This window comes from Trematomus bernacchii, unplaced genomic scaffold (assembly GCF_902827165.1).
Source record: "Trematomus bernacchii unplaced genomic scaffold, fTreBer1.1, whole genome shotgun sequence".
NCBI lineage: Eukaryota > Metazoa > Chordata > Actinopteri > Perciformes > Nototheniidae > Trematomus > Trematomus bernacchii.
In genome coordinates this window covers 15,568,832-15,584,922 of record NW_022987739.1, presented here as the reverse complement: position 1 = coordinate 15,584,922, position 16,091 = coordinate 15,568,832, and the positions used below count along the sequence as shown (strand labels likewise).

Sequence of the window (16,091 nt, the reverse complement as noted above, 5' to 3'; positions counted from 1 at the left end):
CTAGCCAAGTGACTATAAACCGCAGCACTTTGATGATTTTGAAACATGTTTAAATTATATCATTAGCTTAATTCCCCACAAGCTCCTTCAGTGAACCAGATGCCACAGGCTGAATCAAAGTCAGATGTTTTGTTTGCAATCAGAAGTACAAATAGTACAAATTTAAAGTTTATCCAGCAGTTTCTTTGATCTTTTTGATTATTAAGATTTAAACCCAGGTGGATAAGACAAATCTAAGTGTGGTTAATACACAACTTGGTGATTGACACATTGTTTATAATGAAACACACACACACACACACACACACACACACACACACACACACACACACACACACACACACACACACACACACACACACACACACACACACACACACACACACACACACACACACACACACACACACACACACACACACACACACACACACACACACACACACACACACACACACACACACACACACCCTTGAACTCTCACTGTAAAAATAAAATCAATCTACGGTTCTATCAGTTACGAGATGTTAGCCCCTTTAAAAGGGAAATCCTCACTGAATTAACTACCGCCTGCAGCGCTGCACGTCCCTGGATGTGTGCACAGTATGCCAATGTTGAGTTGACCAAGTGACCAGCAGAAAGATATTCAGTGTGAGCCCGCTGCCAGGTGCCATTACACTTCTCCGTCCAGCAGAGAAAAGCAGTCCCACAACCCACCATCTGTTCCCAGAATGCCCTCAGCAGCTCACCGCAGTGTCCTTTCTATTCTATTTTGTCATCATAATTAAGGGACTTTTGGTTTGTGTGTGTGTACCAAAATCTTGTTGCCATCTTCTGAATAAAATCTTATGTGTGTGGCAAAGTACTTGTGCAAAACAGTCTGACTGATGCAAAAATATGAGACGTGTATTCCAAAAACACTTGTTCTTGTGTCCTAGGAAGAATGCAAAAGGCTACTTACAGATGCACATTTCACATTTACTGTAATGCATTCAGAGGTATAAAAAGGCCTTAGATTACCATTTTAAATTGTCAATGCACAACAGGTCACAGTCGTGCATGCAGAGGGTTCATTTTTGGCACTGATTCATATTCAAAGACTGTCTGGGTTTTTTATTTTAAAATCCCACAACACTCTGAGCATTGTGGTCACTGTGAAACATATTCCAAACAACCGCCTCCGTCACTTTTCATGCCAACTCTGAGTCATCCTGACTTACACATCCAAGCAACAAGGACCCCCCCCCCCCAAAAAAAAACCCCATCCCTCCTCCGTTTCCTCTGACAACAATATCTGCTTATGATCTGCCTTATGGACAAGCACACAGTCCTCACACAGTCACAGAGCGTGATTTACAACGCAGCCTCAATGTGTGGCGGTAGTGAAAGCCCCCCCACCTCCATCAAAGGCGCTTCCTCTGGCAACCGTGGCAGAGCCCACTGCCTCTGGAGCCCCTCATTATTACATGCGAGGGGGGACTTGTGATCTTTTTAATTATTCTGCACTTCATTTCTATCCCACCATTCAAAACGCAACATGAGAATTGATTGCCTCAAATATCCATCTTTATAATCTCCCCCAGGCCCATAAATTATCCGACTTTGGGGCAGGGCGGACGAGCCGTGCAGGCACAAGCAGATCCCTTTCAGAGCCGAGCAGAGCCTCGTCCCTGCAGTGTGCGGGGGGGCGGGGGGGGGGGGGGGGGGGAGCACCACTGAATGGGGCTGCTCTTTGGCTCGCTGAAAACGGGAGGGAAAAAAAGTACACTTGTTATCTTGTGAACCCTCAAACATGTAAGATAGGAATCTCTTGAATGTCAGCGACAGAAATGGAATTAACAAGAGATCTTTTTATTGTCACAGAAGGTCATTAGGCTGCCAATCGGGGTAATTATGGAAATGATCTCCCCAGCTCTTTGGAATGTTTTCCTGCTTCCATAAGGACTTGAAAGTGTTCAATCAGCCTCTCTCGTGGGAAAGTTCAGCCATAACTGCAAGTGTACCAGCAAAATCAAATTAAGCAAAGAGATTTCATTAGTATTTATAGCCCCGAGGCATTTGTAAAAGTATGGAGCAGCAGAGTAATGTGGGACTGTGGAGGAGAGAATTATTGCTTAATGACAAAGGCCATACCTAGAAGACATACACATAGATAATGAATAGGAGGCATTGATTGCATCTTTAAAGAGGATTCTTGAGGGAATGTAAAATATTGATGCTTGTATGGCTGACTTTGGACTCGGCATGGGTGTGAAGGATGTAACTTTGTTAACACTGTTTGGTTGTTAAGTTTATTATTAAATCATGTTTCGTTTCCTATTTCAAAGTATGACTAAACCCTGAAATATGAGAAAAATCACCTAAATCAAAGTTTGAGTTTATATAGCACCTGACTACATTTACTCAAGTAGCCTACTGTGCTTAAGTATACATTTGATGTACATATATTAGATTTCCAAATATTTTATGTTTTCAGCCTCTTAAGTTAGTATTTGCTGTTTTTTCTTCTATTAAATTCCACTGAACTGAATCTTTTTGAGAATTTGACTTATTTGACTGTTCCTTCACACTGTTAATCTGACTGAGACAAAACATGCTCAAAGTTTATCTGAAATTAGTCATGAATGTTTTCAGAAAAAAAACAAGAACATGCTTATGAAATATATCTGTCAGTAACAGAGAGGGACATTTAAATTGAAATTAAAGGTGTAAATTATAACATTTGCAACTAGTTGCACACTGTATAGTATATTTTGAATATGAAAATAACTCCTGGGTAAATAGAGTAAAATGTGTTACTGATAGATACCAATATAAAAACTTCACTATGACTGGCAGTCATTTTTTGGTATCACACATTTTCTTAGATTGTATGTTTAAATATGCAAATCAGCCACTATTCAGTGCTATGTTTGGTTCATTTAGGATAAACGTACAGACACAAATAGACAAAACAAGTACAAATAAACACCTAAATGTGTATTTCAGATGTTTTTTTCTCCGCTTCTATGAAAGAAGATGTATCACAGAAGCAAAATAGTCCAGAATTGACCAGTGCATAAATAACTAGGATTTGCCTGGGGTGTCTTGCTATAAAAACCCAATGTTAAAAGATAACACCAACCCAGGGAAAAATAACACTTTTGTAAAGCTAACCTCATATTGTGTCTGTGATTTATTGACCAGATTTGTGACCCAGTTTTTGGACAGGATGATGTTGAGAGTGTAAGAACATTATTTGAATCTTGAAGAATAAAAGTCTATTGAGTTTAAAAATAAAATATCTTATTTAGTATACAACAATGGATTAGGTGAGACCAAATATACACCTTTATATTTCCCTTTGTGTAATAAATCACGTCATTGTCTGCATTAGAGATTCAGGACGAAATGAAATGAAGTCAGAGAGCTATGTGCACTAAATTGCAACACCTGATTTGAATCATTGGGTCTATTCAGTCCACTTAACCTCAGCGTAATTGACAATTTAAAGGTGCAATCCTTAATTTCAAGAGACAGCACAACGACTTTGATTAGATTGTGGGATATGCACTTCCCCTCTGGATTAACAGACAAGGGCACTTTTTATTAAGCAAATAAGGGGATGGAGTAGCTACACATTAGAGGAGAAACATGGTTTTAAGATGAATTAGATGATGTGCGATAACATTAGGCCTTCATGAGAATAAAGCACATTATAGACTAAGAGTGATGTTAATTTGAAATCTTTAGGATATATTGTAAAATATGACCTTTTTAAACATAAACGTTAAGCTAATCATAAAATCAGAACATATTTTCTTAAATCTTCAGCTTTATTTTGTAATCCTCCTACTCATCCTCTTCGTCCACAATTCCTGTAGTTGGGTTCGAGAAGAGGTAAAGTGTCTTTGTGAGGAACTTGACAGATTATGTGAAGGAATATTATTATGGGCAGGGCAGGCAGGGATGTAGGAGGTAATTTAGTGTGATGTTACATATATGTATGCATCAATAGGCAAGGGGATATTGAGTTCAGGGGTCACACTGGCTGAGACTTTCCTTTTGATGTCAATTATGTGAAAAGCTGCTTAGATTAGTGCAGGGGGAGTCACAACATGAATCAAATTGGACACCTTTTATGAAAACCATGCAGGATTTTATTGTGGATATGCTTTTTGTACACAAGTTATAAGGTATCCTGTTGGATAGAGTGATAGGTATACAAGATTCCCTGAAAGCGATTTTTAGATCATTTCAATCGACTTTTGTTGGATTTTTCTCCATTTATTAAACACCACCACTACCATATGACACCCTTTGCAGTATTAGCATTGTTTACTATCGTTTTATGCAGACAAAGACGTGGTGCAAAACCAGGCTGCCTGTGTTTTGACACCGTGCTAAATGCCTGCTATTGGGCCAATTTGCACTGTTTACAACCTGAATCGCTACCCTCTCACAACACGGTGATATACTGATGTGCAACTTTTCAGCCTCAATCTGAATGACAAAAAGCTTACAAACTGGGTGACATTGCAAGTACTTAACAAGTACACATTGGCATGGTAATCCGGCTGCATTTAGCGGGAGGTGTCACTTTCCCACCAGCACCCGCGAGCAGCCGCAGCCTCCCCGGGGGACTCCAGCTGACCGACAGCCGGAGGAGAGGCGAGACGGCCGGGCGGAGGGGTGCGAGGGGACGGTGCAGTGATTTCAGGGATTTGCAGATTTGGGCAAACAATTATAATTTTTTATTAATTCTGAGTAAAATATGTGTTTGTACCGTCTTGCAAAATATTCACCTGTGATTTAATTATTTGTTACCTTATTCTGAGCTTGTTTTTACGTTTGATAAGATTGTATATAGACAATTATTGTTACAAACTAATTATATTTAAATAATCTACCTTTACAAAATAATTTACCTTATTAGATTCTCCATTATATTTACCCTAATGATAGATGGGATTTGATATGTGACCATTTGTGTAATATTTTGTTGTTATTAATATGTGTACTTATCATAAATCTCCACATTATAAATCCAGACGTTTTTTTATAGACAGCCATCATAATCATTCATTATAATCTAAAACAATTAGGGAAATATAGAACAACATACAAGGCCGCAGACGAGCCTGTAAATGTATTTTAGGCCCTACTGCCCAGCAAAATATTCAATATGAATATTCAATATAGACAACCACTGACCCAAGTGTCCAGTTGTTCTCGGATTCTGTTAACTCTGTCCGTTTCTGAAAGAAGTTATATATTTTTTCTGCAGCTGCTACAGCAGAAACACCTGCAGACAAGAAGGTTAATCAACTTACTTCAATTTAAACTTGCTATATCTATATATTTTTTTTTCAAAGCTCATCATAATATAATCTATCTCTTCCCAAAAATATGAACAAAACGAACAAAATCTAAAAAGTGTGTTAAAACGTGAGTCCTTATCACCTGCTGCAATCTGCTGCATGGTGTCTTTACAGACGCGTCAAATAGATGTGACTTCAAACAACAGGAAATCAGACTCGTGGATCAGTGTCGTGTTTTGGGGCTCTTTGTGCTCTGTTGTGTAGGAGAGATGTGCTCCGGCTGATCCTGCAGGTTAAAAATGGGCTCCATCATTTTGTTTGACAGACGCTCGCAGGTTGATAGAGTGGATTCCTTGAGAAGAGCTGAAAATGGTGATTTCCAAAAAAGGAATCAGTCTTCCTTCTAGGGTTTTTCACGATCCACATGATCAACCATGAAACATTAAATTCTAGGAAAATATTTAAATCATTTGATTGTTTCCCAGCTGACTGAAGTGTGGTTCACAGATTTGTGAATTGTTTTCATTTTTTGAGAACATCTTGTCTTTATTAAATCTGACAAGGTGAAGATTTGGTTACTGTTGTAAAAATAATTAACATAATGGTCGTGATTACAGGCGCGCTAACAATGCCATTAATTTATCATATCGTTTTACTAGCTGCTGCCCCCAACTGCCCTCTCACCTAATTAATTAAACGAGTTGCCTTTCAGAAATCTGCTTTTACAAACAGCTGATTTCGATGCAAGAGACAGTGTTTTCGAATTGTAATTATTTCTGGCATCACTTATGAAGATATTATGTAAAATATCATGTTTGTGTTATCTGAATTAATGGACGCTTTGATAACACAGAGTATTTGAATAAAATGTATTTTAATGACTAATAATTATATATATTCTACTTGGATTTAAAGTGTAAAAACGTAAAAATAATCTCACCACTATTTCCAAATTTCCTCAAAGATATATCAATATTTAGATAATTTAAACTGCCACTTTCATTCTTGTCTGAAACCCTCACCCTGCTGAAGTGTCTTTGAGCAAACCCTCGCCCTCTTATGCAGGTGACCCTCTGACCCCTGTGAGACATGATGAGTACACAGGGGGGACAGAGATAGAAAAAGCCTCGCTCTCAGGAATCAGCAGAGCATCACATTATTATGATCACAATTATTTGTTCGGTGACCTTGCAGGTAGTTTGCAGGGATCACATGTGGAGACTGTTTCCTCTCCATCACCTGAGCTGCTGCTGCCTCCTCTCTTCTCTCGGTCCCTCTAATGGTTTCATGCAGGAGCGAGTTGGCTTATTATACTAAAAGGTTTTGTCGCGCTAAGCCGTGCATGTGTGCTTAAAACGTACATTTCATTAACAAACTGCGGAGGTATAAAAGCGGATTTATGAGGCTTCAAAAGATCACAGGAAGGACGGGTTTGAAACCCCCTCTCGGTACTGTTGCAGGCAGGTTATATCAGCAGTTACGCCGCCTTTCACACAACACTGCGACTCAGGGATTTCTTTTTAAAGGAGGCTGGCTGCACCTGTGTCTGCACGCACACACACACACACACACACACACACACACACACACACACCACACACACACACACACACCACACACACACACACACACACACACACACACACACACACACACACACACACACACACACACACACACACACACACACACACACACACACACACACACACACACACACACACACACACTCACACACACACACACACACACACACACACACACACACACACACACACACACACACACACACACACACACACACACACCACACAACACACTCACACACACACCACACACACACACACACACACACACACACACACACACACAAAGGGAGAGAGGTGTGTTAAAACAGTGGCTATATGACCTTCGCATTCCTTAAAAAATCCTTCAAATTAGGAGACATGCATGGGTCATAAAGCTCTTTTATTTTGCAGCTATTAAACAATTCTGGCTGCGTTTTTTATATGCACCCACAATGAGGGTTTCGCTACATAAGGTAGAAATAGACTTCTATTGCCCAACAGGAATGCATGATATGTGTCCAATCAGAAAAGGAAAACAACTTTTCGTTTGGAGCAAAATCCTCTCAAACAAACAACCTTGAAAAGGGGGATTTCTCTCCGATTAATGAGCCTGAAAAAGCAAGAAAGATAAACCTGCCTAAACACACGCGCGCCCTGCGGATAAGCAGGATAAAAGTTGATGTAGACTCTGGTTTCATCTGCTAAGTAGTCCGTATTGACGGATCTGCGGATCACACAGGTCACCGAGAGATTAACACAAGGAGAGTCTAATCGCAGGACACGTTTTCCTCCTTTGACCCATACGCGCATTATTAATGATAGCGTTTGATTAAACCCACTTTCAACCGGAGAGCAGAGGTGGCAGAGGTGGCGGAGGTTGCGCGTGAAGCAGCACCTCTGTGCACTGCTAAAGGCAATTAAAGGATCACATGCACTCCCCAAACTGCAAGAAACAAGAATAACATTGAAGGGATTTTAAAGCAAAAATATATAAATACATTTATGAAAATGTGCTTTAAATAAATACACATACGATTTTCTTCATGTGAGAAAAGTAATTACTTTTAATTATGTCATAAAGAGTTGACGTGTGAATTATTTAAATGTAAAATAGTAGTAATATAAATAATAATATTAATACTAGGACACTGCCTACATTATAATCTTATCTGCCTTATGGTGTCTTAATTGAACATAAATGACCATATGAAAAATAATCGTTAATACAACCTAATTTGCAATAGTTATATTTTAATGTATTCAAATAAAGCTATTTCACAAATAACTGCTTGGTGCTGATTATAGATATTCATTAACCTGCTAAAAGACTTCCGATAAAATCAATTGAACGTTTAAATTGCTTGTGTCACATCGGAATATCTCTGCATTTAATGTATATATTGTTAATTTAGGGCACATGTCTTCAGTCGCTTTGAACGTTAGCTGAAATACGGACTCTTCTCTTAGCCCTCCCAAAGGTTCTCACGCAGCGGAGAGAGCCTCTGTGTTGGATTCGACATCCTCTCCCCGAGCCCCGCTCACCTTCATGCTTTGAATAAATGCTCTCTTTGCATTCACCCGCTGACCGCATTTCCTACTTTTTTCAAATGTAAAATCGGACAATGATTGGGGTCGTTAGCACCTCTTCCAAACAAGGAAATTCTTTATTCTCTCCTTTCATTGTGCTGCCGCATGCTGCTGCCGCCGCTGCTGCTCAATATTCTTCCCACCTTCTGCTAATCCTGCGGGAATAAATAGACTTGAATTCATGCTTTGCATTTGCAGCTTGGATCTGAACGGCGAGCAGTGGAGCTCGAAATATCAATGCATGCATGCACCAAAAAAAGGAAATAAAAATGGTAAACGCTTACGCATTGACAACGTCTCCAAAAACACTGACATGCACGGGAAATGGTTTAGAATTAGTACAAACACACTCATAAATGCACAATGTCACAGTTTAAAAAGCAAACACAAAACATAAGCTAAAGAAGGGCTCAGAGAACTTAGCTGTCGTCGTCTCCTTTCTGCAGCTTTCAACAGAGTTTGTATTAGCAAAGTTAAAGGTTTGGATTGTTTTTACGCAGCCACGTTAATGCGCATCAGATCTTTCAATCATGCAGGCCAATTTCCTCTCCCCCTCCTCCTCCTCCCTCTGCCACCGTTAAATGGTCTATGACGGACGAACACAAAAATCAACGGAAAGCAGCATTGCTGATGTCCCATTGTTGACAAATCCATGAAACAACTCCAGTTTGCATGGTTTAACAGAGAGGAGAGGAGGGTGGAGGGAGGGACGAGAGGAGAGGAGAGGGGGCGTCTGTCGTCACCAAACCACGTGTCCTCCACTGATAGTATATCTTATACTGGGAAAAGTAATCTATCAGACAGTCCTTTTAAAAGCTCGGGCCTTTAAAAGCAGCATGTGTCATCTCGACTTGGTTCTCCAAATATCACTCCTGTAGGAAATATACGCACCGAGAAGGGACGTCGGAGCGCGAGACATCTCCAAACAACTTCGAGGCAAGACGCGCAGCTTTACACAGGCCTGCTCACTTACCGAGTGGAGAAATATTTGAAGAAGTTGAAGTTTCGTTGGCTTGACTGGCTTGCTGCCGGTTCAACCGCCGTTTAGATTATTTTGGAGACACCGGATCTCTTGACAGGGGCGAACAGAAGTCCAGCAGACCCGCCGTGTGTGCGCACTGCCCGCGCTGCTCTCACCTACAACTTCACACCCGGCTGCTCGGCTGTTTTGGCTCCGCTCGACTTTAGTGTGTGAGGAAGCCGTGAGATGACCCTGTCTGGAGGCAGCGAAAGAGCCAGCGACATGTCCGGCCAAACTGTGCTCACAGCGGAGGACGTGGATATCGACGTGGTGGGCGAGGGAGACGAGGACTGCATGGAGAGGAGGGACAGCGACTGCGAGAGCCCGGTGGGAGGCATCCTGCACGACCTCCGAGGAGAAGCGGGCGACGAGGACATGGAAGATGAAATTGAGGTGGAGAAGGAGGAGACGGGGTCTGGTGGAGGGAGTCCGTGCTGCGAGAGCTCCGGGGAGGGAGAGACAGGCACTAAGGGAGAGGGTCAGGACCAGAGCTCCACGGGAGGAGGGATCCAGAAGCCCAAAAACAGCCTGGTAAAGCCGCCCTATTCCTACATCGCCCTCATCACCATGTCCATCCTGCAAAGCCCCCAGAAGAAGCTCACCCTCAGCGGCATCTGCGAGTTCATCAGCAGCCGCTTCCCCTATTACCGGGAGAAGTTCCCGGCGTGGCAAAACTCCATTCGCCACAACTTGTCACTCAACGACTGCTTCGTGAAAATCCCCCGGGAGCCCGGCAACCCCGGCAAGGGCAACTACTGGACCCTGGACCCGGCTTCTGAGGACATGTTTGACAACGGCAGCTTCCTCAGGAGGAGGAAAAGGTTCAAGAGAGTTCAGCCGGACATGCTCAGGGACCAGACCGCGCTCATGATGCAGAGTTTCGGTGCGTACAGCCTCGGGGGCCCCTACGGGAGGCACTATGGCATCCACCCGGCTTATGCCCACCCAGCTATGCAGTACCAGTACATGCCGCCTATGGGTCACATGCTGCCCCCGGGTGTCCCTCTGATGTCCTCCGCGGAGCTGAACAGAAAAGCGTTCAACTCCCAGCTCAGCCCGAGTCTGCAGCTCCAGCTCAACAGCCTGAGCACGGCGTCCATGATCAAATCTGAGCCTTCGAACAGACCGTCTTTCAGTATAGAGAACATCATCGGGGTGTCCAGCGCCTCCTCGGTGTCCCCGGCCTTCCTGCGGCCTCCAGTCACCGTGCAGTCAGCCCTGCTGAGCGCGCAGTCCCTCTCTCTGTCCCGGACCTCCGCCGGGCTCTCTCCCATCCTCAGCGTGCCGTCAAATCTCCTCTCTGGACATGTTTTACCCTCAGCAGCGGCGGTGTCCAAGTGGCCTTCACAATGACTTTAAAGCCAGATAAATAGACTCTTATTATTTTTATATAGAGACATTATTACGGGGGGAGTGTGATCAGCACAAATCAATAACACTGGACTCGGTAGCAAAGACTGTTGAAACAGAGACTAAAAGAAAAAGAAGATTTTTCTGTACAGGTAATATTTGTAAATATTTGTAAAAAGAAGAATGATTGTACCTCTTTTTTTTTGGTTGCTGTTTGAGATCTGTGATAATTATTTTACATTTTTCTTTTTTGTAGCGTATCAGAGCTCAACTGGATACAATTTTGTTTCGTTTTCATACAAGACACAAACAAGCTCTGAAAAACAGTCTGTTTATAATTAAAAAACAAATATATGTAATTCTATGTAGCTATATTGTGTTGTAAACTGAATTTATTTGTAAATAAATCTAAGAAAGAATTAAAACCATTTTTTCATTATTAACATTCATGAATCGTTTGATGGCAGACTTATTTCCAGAAAAACAATATTGTTTTAAAACCCTCTCACGCTATAAAGGCACAGTAAAATAATATGAAAGTCAATTTAAATTTGACATGAAGGATAGTTATTGTTAAATATTCTTATCCAGTGCATATTGTGTGATTACATGTACTAATACAAATCAATTTCAGGCTTAATAATCAGCCTATTAATATCATCCAATTTGAACGATGTTTAAAGTCTGTTTTTGTAAAGTTACATTTGAATATTTGTAGTAATTAAACTATTCTAAATCATTGTCTGGAGTAACACGAGACATTGAATTACGTTTGAACCTTTTCAGTATTCGATGTTTTCTAAGCTTGGAATTGCAGCTTATAAGATCTACAAAATATTTTTAGACAAACAAACAAAGAAAAAATGTAAGGAACAAAAAGGACTCAGATGTATAGTCTGTCTATGGATTCAACATTTGAAATTGATGTTAAAAGAGGGGATCATCGTATAAATGGGAAGTCGTTATACATCCTGAGATTTAGTGCAAATAAACCTAAGTGTGTGTCTCTGAAGACAGGCTTTTTGCAGAGTGGTTACGTATTTAATATAACATCATATTTTTAAATAAAATATATACACTTATAGGCCCGAATAATAAGACAACCTAATTGTTTTAAATATATATATTTACGGTTGTTTTCTTAGTAATGATCTCTGACTGGAGGTCAGGCTTTAATCCACCATTACATCACTGCTAGTGTCGTTTTACAGGATATTCTGCGGCTTGGCTTCTATAAAGGTAACAGCTTCGCAGTTGTGTCTGGCTAATCACTTTTACACAAACAGCAAATGGTGATCGGGTTGGTGCGTGTGTGTACGTGTGTGTTTGAGGGGAGGGGGGTCACAGGCGCTATATTTATCTGATCCCCATGAGAAAGAGAAAGGAGCCTCTCTGCTTCAATTCACTTTCAGACACCGAAGAAGGTGCTGATGATGCAAAAGGCTGCTCCAATGTCACCATGGCATTTCTTTCATTCATTCTCATTATTACTGGGCTATTATTATTGCCCTCATTCTATTATCAACAGAAGCATATAGTAGCCTGAAGTATTTATTGTATGACATAATTCGTTTTAATGCAAAACCAAACTCGTTTGACACATAAATAAAACGAAATACAGATATAAAAATCATCTTAGCCATTACCATGTTTTCCCAAATTTTAAATCAAGGAGGTATTAAATATCAACACTCATACAGTTTAAGGAGACATGAACATGACGTCCAGGCACAGGGGTCTCAGTGTGCAGAATATAATTCAGATTAAAAGGTGTATAGAAAGCAATGTGGAATTTGGTCTTTTTTGGGAAGTATTTGAAAAATAAATCCCCCCAACAATTTACCAAAGTAAATAAAAAATAAAACTTGATTATCACGTTTATAATTGTCATTTAAATACTGTCTCTGCTTAATTTGCTTCCTGTGTGAAGTAACAGCCTCCACTAAGCTTCCTAAGACAAGCTCTCCTGCTCTCATGCGTTAGAGAGCCCGCGGTAAACTGCAGTGTGATGTCTCTGTGTGTTTGCATGATGCTGCACCGGGAGCACCGCGAGGCCGTAGGCTGACACCTCCAGCCCCGCGAGGAGAGGACAGCCGCCAGGGGGCGTTCACTGACACGCAGGGCTTTTCATTAGGGGTATCAAAAATCTGAGAAATATTTAGGAAGACACATCAACCTGAAAAGATGAAGGATAGACCTTCCCATACATTCCATTAAATCTTTTATTTTTATTTTGTCTAATAATTACGATGGTGTAAACCTTACATATTTAAATAAGAATTTGCAGAATTGAAGGGACACTGAAATAGGCTAGTTCAGTTGTTTCTTTTAGTTATTATTTTAATATGATGATGATCGAAATACATTTGGTAAATATTTGTATTTGCCCGTCTCAGTAATCACAGTACCTCTAATGCTTTATCCTGGTGAAGACCGATTTCAGATGTAATTTATCTTTGAGTAGGGCCACTGAAGATGTTAATGTTAATAAGGTTGATACATAAGGTTTCAGTTACAGATGATGTTAAAATACAACGTTCAAATATACCAGATTACACGTGACTTCAATTGGACAACATTATTCTTAAACCGAAACAGTGTTACAATATTAAATGTAATACAGGGGAAAACTACATATTAAAATAATATTTGCATTTATGTTAATATTTACCCATTACTTTAGTTTGTGTTTGTTTAAATCAATTGAACCAGTCTGCTCTTATTAATTAACCCGTTATTAAATGTAATCGAAACAAAAGCAGTTTTTGGTGTTTCACTATTCATTTCGCAAACAAAACAAAATGCCGATTTGATGAATGTGCTCTTTTGCAGAACAAACATTAGACTGACCCTCTCGATAATGACCCATGCAGCTGCACTTCCTTGTGCACAGGTGTATGGAGTCTGGCCTATGTTCCCACAGCTCCAGCAGACAGGCTATATTAGTCTCAAGCAACAGTCTTTCATAAATAAAGTCCACTTTGTGGGTTTGGTTGTCCACTTTTTAAACCAACAATACAGAGCGAGCTTTAGTAAATGAGCCACAGTTGAATCAACAGTTAATACACGTTCATTTAGATAGTTAAGATAATGTTACATTGGTTTGAGTGCAAGATAAGTAAGGATTATGGTTATGATGTGTGTCTTTAGGTGGTTTACACACCATATAAATCAGATTTTCAAGTGGGAGAAACGTAATCTAAACCTTAGAAACTACAGATCCATAGAAACTCACTACATGCTACAGTTCAAATGTTCCAAGGACACTTCAGTGAAAACTATATCTTGGGTATTGGGTTTCTCTCAAACCCTACAGAAAAAATATGTTCAAATGTTTTGGAGCTTTTGTTTATTACTAGTTAAAAGGACATTTGGGAAAGTTTTGGATATGAAAATACATAGAGCCAAAAAATATATATATAGAATACACTTGTTTTCAGTTAACTTATATAGTAAGGGGATGATCAAAAATGACCTCTACAAAGGTTATAATTTGTAAGGAAATACAAATATACCTGAAAAAAGTATAGCATTTCTTTCGGGAATGTAATGCAATAAAAAAATTACACACAGACACACGTTTTTAGGAACTGCCTGAACACTGGCTTTGACACTGGAGTGGTATAAAGAGTTCAGATGTGAGTCAAACACGCGCACAGAGGAAGTATTTCTCCATGTAATCATAAGGTTACAACTTTACTGTATGTAATGCTTATTCCACATGCAGTGTGGCATGTCGGAGTGACTCAAGTGCAGCTAATCTACTGATACTGTACGTCTCACTGAGCCATTTTCCAATAGAGAATTGGAGTTTGTAATAGAAAGATATATTTTACTATATTCATTTCAGTCTTAACTTTTAAGCCAACATGGATGAGAAGATATTATCAATTTACTTTACTAGTTACTTTGTTTCTAATGTCAAAAATACTCTTTTAAAAGATAATTTCCCCCTATTTTCTGTGTTAAAACTGTGAAATAAAACAACATCCAAGAGAATAACATGACAAATCATCGATCAAAGGTATCACTTGTTTCAGAAGAAATCCACCAAGCTTTTGTAAAATCAATCCTATACAAGACCTTGGACCAAATTAAACTTAGCATATAAATAGATATGCATTTAGAGCTACAACCTTCAAACTAATTTAGTTTTTTTCTGTGTAGTTCCACTTGTCTAAGTGTACTGTACCATGTGAGTGTTTTGAAGAGAATAAATTACTCGATGTTGCATTGTCAAATGCCAAAACTATAAACTTTAAGAGGACATCGTGTGAAGATGGAGGGACCAGCTATTATGAAGCCGAGCAGTCCCATTTGACATGTTCAATGTTGGATTGTAAACATCCTGGTGATAACCCACATTAATGTGTTATCTTTGACCTTTACATCAGAGAGGACATGTTGAGTGTCAGTGAAAAAGACGGACACAAAACACTGTGATAGGGAGTTTAGGGAGGCTATAAAAGGCCCAGACAGACATTACATTCCTGTAAATGCACACCATGTGTACTGGTGAATTTTCGAAACAATTAATTGATGATGCAAATTAGAGCATATTTGTAGTGAAGAAGGACTGCCAGGACTTCCATGTCTTAACACTTCACAGACACACTTACCCCCGGACCTTTGGAGTCACTGTAATGTGAATGTGTATTTCTTTTCAACAAAATAGTGAGTTTTGTATTATGGGTTGCATTGTTCTTATGTGACAAAACATCAGAAAAGACGTGTGACTTGCTTTAGCAAAATGTGACTTATCATATGATAGAGTACAATGGCATTGGCAAGCAAGGCCTAGGCCTCCATAATAACTAGGTCATCTTCCACCACAAGCTATAGCCTTCTCCAAGGCGGAGATCACAGACAGTAAATGTAGGTACAGCAGTTACTGAATATTTAAAAAGGCATAGAGATGAAGCAATAAATGACAAAGTAAAGCTGGCGTGGCTAGGCATTAATAACTAATAGGTACCCCTGAGTTATAGGCTGCTGCCTTTGTAATGAAAGTGTCATTGCAAATCAGCAGTTGTCCGAGGTTATTATTATTTATGCATAATTGATGCAGGAACCACAAGGAACATGTCTCACCCAACAAATCCCAACACCTTGGGAACAAAGACGATGGTGTCAACAGAAGGAAAGGTCACAGAGGAGAATACACCCCTGGGCGGAGATTTACATTGTGAAGGGAGGCTTGCATTTTATAACTATACACATATCTGCACACAGAAGGGCACAACAAACTAGTTATAAAAGAGACAA

The 16,091-nt window shown here is 40.0% G+C and overlaps 1 protein-coding gene across 1 annotated transcript; it reads left to right on the top strand.

The window, feature by feature from the left end:
• The first annotated feature begins 9,306 nt into the window (after positions 1–9,306).
• Positions 9,307–11,227, top strand: foxd3 (forkhead box D3). The gene has a single exon (XM_034147633.1). The coding sequence runs from the start codon at positions 9,663–9,665 to the stop codon at positions 10,827–10,829; it is 1,167 nt and encodes a 388-aa protein (XP_034003524.1). The 5' UTR covers positions 9,307–9,662; the 3' UTR covers positions 10,830–11,227.
• The last annotated feature ends 4,864 nt before the right edge of the window (positions 11,228–16,091 follow it).